At 42.1% G+C, this 5062-nt stretch overlaps 1 protein-coding gene across 2 annotated transcripts in view; it reads left to right on the top strand.

Annotated features, from left to right (window-relative positions):
• The window catches only part of sin3aa (SIN3 transcription regulator family member Aa), a 45514-nt gene that overhangs the window by 4501 nt on the left and 35951 nt on the right, over positions 1 to 5062 (top strand). For both annotated transcript variants that reach the window (XM_057835797.1, XM_057835796.1), the window contains exons 2-3: positions 895 to 1108; positions 1387 to 1572. In XM_057835797.1, coding sequence (XP_057691780.1) covers positions 923 to 1108; positions 1387 to 1572 — 372 coding nt within the window. In that variant the 5' untranslated portion in view covers positions 895 to 922. The remainder of the gene's footprint in view (positions 1 to 894; positions 1109 to 1386; positions 1573 to 5062) is intronic.

Raw genomic sequence — 5062 nt, 5'->3', positions numbered from 1 at the left:
AGTTGGAAATGGCAGAGCGACTCCCCCACGTTTGTTGTCTCGGTGACGTAGTGAGCTTGTAAACGTGATTGGTCACACTCACTGTAGGATTTCCTCAACGTTTGCTTAACTCACTGGCTGCCATTGACAGCGATAGACGTCCAATCGTTTGAAGTCTACGAGTGATAAAACTCATTTCGATTCACAGATGGGGGGAAAAGAGCCACACGATTTGACGTCTTTCATTGTCAGTGACACTGAAAGTTAAATAGAGCGACACAAAAGTTGAAAACATTGACAACATATTCCAAAATAGGGAATAGAAGTGGGAAATAATTCCTTGAGTTGTCACATGATGATTTTTTTTAAAGTGCCAAATAATTCTGAAGTATTGATATGTTGCCAAATGTTACAGCAATTGATTGTTATTTGAGACAATGCAACACTTCATGTTTCAAGTAGTTTTTACAAATGGTGTGCAAGCATGATTTCTTGAAAATTTCAGGCTGTAATTTTCTAACTCTGGTTGCACTGGGGTTGATGGTTAGTTGACAAAGGACCAGTGAAGTTATGGTGGTAACACTCTTACACCCAAATGACTGATCGGCCCAGTCACTTTTAGGAGAACAAGCACTCATGATAGGAAATGAATGAATACGTCAATGTTTTGTTACATTGTTTTAGCATTTGAGTAGAACATCAATTACACGCTAAAAAAAACAAACTTCTCCACCCTAAACAACCACACCTTCAGAGCAGGTATTATGTTTCAAAGTTTTGCATGCAGGTCTGTCTGGTATGTTACAACTCCAGGGTAGCTCTCTAAGTGAGGGGTTTAAAAGGAAAGGCTTCAAAACATAGCAATCGAGTCTCATTTCTAGCTTACTAACTCAACTTTTCCCTGTCAACTTTTAGGTCTCTCGGCTCCATCGAGTATGAGTTCATGATGAAGCGGCGACTGGAGGATCAGGAAACGGTTTTTGCGTCCCAGCAGCGGCGCCTCCCCGGCAACGCCGAGACCTTCCAGCACCGCGTCCTGGCCCCGGCGCCGCCGGCGGTGTATGAGGCAGCGGTCGACAACATGCAGCCCACCGCAGGCGTCCAGTACTCGGTCCCGCAGGGATACCAGGTGCACACAAAAACATGCTGCTAGAGTAGCAGAAGCTATGAACTTTCATGTCAAAAAATACACAGTTAATTAACGGTGGAAAAACTTTACAGTCATTTGTTATTATTATAAAACCAATCGTGACCATGAGTATCACAAGATGCCTAAATTCTGGTTCATCCAGCACCATCAATGATAGTCAATGTGTTAATAGGCCGTATAATTGTTACACTATAATGGACGTTTCTTGTTTTAAAAAAAATAAAGGCTAAATAATACGTGATATTCCCTTCTGTTAGGTTCCCACGGTGGCCCAGAACAGCAGTGGCCACGGACATGCGCCGAGCCCAGCCGTCCATGGGGGGTCTCACCACCACACCCCCGCAGTCGTCCAATCCCACGGTCCCCCGGTGATGCCGGCGCACAGCCACGCGACTGCTTCTCAGGCCTCGGCGCAGGGCCAGCAGCAGTTCCAGCGGCTCAAGGTGAGTCGGCATTGCTTTCTTCCTAGAGAGCGAAACGTTTGGGTGTGATGGTAGCTGTATGAGGCATAATATACAGTGCCTTGCAAAAGTATTCGGCCCCCTTGAATCTTGCAACCTTTCGCCACATTTCAGGCTTCAAACATAAAGATATGAAGTTTAATTTTTTTGTCAAGAATCAACAACAAGTGGGACACAATCGTGAAGTGGAACAACATTTATTGGATAATTTAAACTTTTTTAACAAATAAAAAACTGAAAAGTGGGGCGTGCAATATTATTCGGCCCCTTTACTTTCAGTGCAGCAAACTCACTCCAGAAGTTCAGTGAGGATCTCTGAATGATCCAATGTTGTCCTAAATGACCGATGATGATAAATAGAATCCACTTGTGTGTAATCAAGTCTCCGTATAAATGCACCTGCTCTGTGATAGTCTCAGGGTTCTGTTTAAAGTGCAGAGAGCATTATGAAAACCAAGGAACACACCAGGCAGGTCCGAGATACTGTTGTGGAGAAGTTTAAAGCCGGATTTGGATACAAAAAGATTTCCCAAGCTTTAAACATCTCAAGGAGCACTGTGCAAGCCATCATATTGAAATGGAAGGAGCATCAGACCACTGCATATCTACCAAGACCCGGCCGTCCTTCCAAACTTTCTTCTCAAACAAGGAGAAAACTGATCAGAGATGCAGCCAAGAGGCCCATGATCACTCTGGATGAACTGCAGAGATCTACAGCTGAAGTGGGAGAGTCTGTCCATAGGACAACAATCAGTCGTACACTGCACAAATCTGGCCTTTATGGAAGAGTGGCAAGAAGAAAGCCATTTCTCAAAGATATCCATAAAAAGTCTCGTTTAAAGTTTGCCACAAGCCACCTGGGAGACACACCAAACATGTGGAAGAAGGTGCTCTGGTCAGATGAAACCTAAATGGAACTTTTTGGCCACAATGCAAAACGATATGTTTGGCGTAAAAGCAACACAGCTCATCACCCTGAACACACCATCCCCACTGTCAAACATGGTGGTGGCAGCATCATGGTTTGGGCCTGCTTTTCTTCAGCAGGGACAGGGAAGATGGTTAAAATTGACGGGAAGATGGATGCAGCCAAATACAGGAACGTTCTGGAAGAAAACCTGTTGGTATCTGCACAAGACCTGAGACTGGGACGGAGATTTATCTTTCAACAGGACAATGATCCAAAACATAAAGCCAAATCTACAATGGAATGGTTCAAAAATAAACGTATCCAGGTGTTAGAATGGCCAAGTCAAAGTCCAGACGTGAATCCAATCGAGAATCTGTGGAAAGAGCTGAAGACTGCTGTTCACAAACACTCTCCATCCAACCTCACTGAGCTCGAGCTGTTTTGCAAGGAAGAATGGGCAAGAATGTCAGTCTCTCGATGTGCAAAACTGATAGAAACATACCCCAAGCGACTTGCAGCTGTAATTGGAGCAAAAGGTGGCGCTACAAAGTATTAACGCAAGGGGGCCGAATAATATTGCACGCCCCACTTTTCAGTTTTTTATTTGTTAAAAAAGTTTAAATTATCCAATAAATTTTGTTCCACTTCACGATTGTGTCCCACTTGTTGTTGATTCTTGACAAAAAATTAAAATTTTATATCATTATGTTTGAAGCCTGAAATTTGGCGAAAGGTTGCAAGGTTCAAGGGGGCCGAATACTTTTGCAAGGCACTGTATATAAAGCATATGTAAAATACAGCGGTACCTCGACATACGATCGCTTCGACACGCAATCTTTTCGACACCCGACGTAAAATTTGACTCGCCATTTGTTTCTACATCCGACGACATGCTCGAAATACGATGATTTTTGACAGCGCTGCAGTTTCTTTGTTTTGCCGGAAGACGGATGCACGGCTGATTTTCATGTCAGAGAAATCAACACTGGCTCCAAAAATGTTAGTGCAGGTGGAGAAAAAAAAGAAAAGGTGACGCTTACCATTGAAATGAAGATGTGAATGACAGCAATATATAAGCATGGTGTGTGCATCCATGAACTGAGTCGACAATAGGGCCATAGAATTTCAATCTTGGCCCATGGTCCTCCTCCATTTGCCAGTCTTGATAAGTTAAGGTGACAATTCTTATTGTGGTAACATCGCCAAAGAAATCGCCAGCTTCGTCAGGTTTCTAATTATTTATTCCATCAACTTGTGCAACACTGACGCCAGCATCAAAACAGAAAGTCAAATTATGTCACTAACTCCATTTATGTCCAGCTTGGATCTTTTACATCTATTCAAAATTAAGATAATTTGCCGGATAACAATATAATAAGCATTCATTAATGCTCATGACAGTGTCATATCATAATTACGATGGTCTTATGGCACCATTGTCAAATAAAATATTACCAAATACAATAACTATCAACTAATGGAACAACTGGAACAGTAACTGAAGAAATAATTGCACCGAACATGAATTTTGATTGTTATTTACATCTGTAGCGCCGCAATGCATCCTAGGAGGCATGTTGCATGACAACACTGTTGACGATAGGTGGCAGCAGATAGTTGACTGTCTTCCCCAAGGGAGCAGTGCTGGCCAAATGAAGCTTCTTGAAGCTTTGCAGATAATTGGTTCAAAGCTTCACGGTGGTTCATTTGGTCATATGACTGTCGTATGATGCCGCTGTCAAATAAAGTGTTACAAGTTCATTTCTTTTGGTGTAAATATCCCATAATATAGTGAGGACAGCTGCGGTTTATAGTCCAATGCGGCTTATCTATGAACATATGCCGCTTGCGTGCCAAATTTGATGGGGTGCGGCTTAAAGTCAGGTGCTCCTTATAGTGCAAAAATTACAGTACTTTTCATCCTTCACACAGCCGCTGGAAACATAAATGTTGTTTAATCCATCTGCAGGCGACCGAGAGTAGGGTTGTTCCGATCATGTTTTTTTTTATCTCGATCCGATCCCGATCATTTTAGTTTGAGTATCTGCCGATCCCGATATTTCTCGATCCGATTGCTTTTTTTTTTGCTCCCGATTCAGTTCCAATCATTCCCGATAATTTTTCCCGATCATATACATTTTGGCAATGCATTAAGAAAAAAATGAATAAAACTCGGAGGAATATATACATTCAACGTACAGTACTTAAGTACTGTATTTGTTTATTATGAAAATAAATCCTCAAGATGGCATTTACATTATTAACATTCTTTCTGTGAGAGGGATCCACGGATAGAAAGACTTGTGACTTTGTATATTGTGACTAAATATTGCCATCTAGTGAATTTGTTGAGCTTTCAGTGAATGATACTGTAGCCATGCCCCAATGCATGATGGGAAGTGGAACCATGACTGTGCGTAGTGCTACCAATTGATATATCTTCTCTGCGTTGGGAAATAAAACAAGGTGATAAGATAAAGACCAATTGCTGCCTTGCTTCCCCACATTGCTTCCCATGATTTTTCTAATTGTAAGGAAAGCGATTGTAACGCTTCAGCCAAT

This window comes from Corythoichthys intestinalis, chromosome 5 (assembly GCF_030265065.1).
Source record: "Corythoichthys intestinalis isolate RoL2023-P3 chromosome 5, ASM3026506v1, whole genome shotgun sequence".
Taxonomy (NCBI): Eukaryota; Metazoa; Chordata; class Actinopteri; order Syngnathiformes; family Syngnathidae; genus Corythoichthys; species Corythoichthys intestinalis.
Note: the sequence above shows the minus strand (reverse complement) of the source record. Positions and strands in the feature narration are given on the sequence as shown.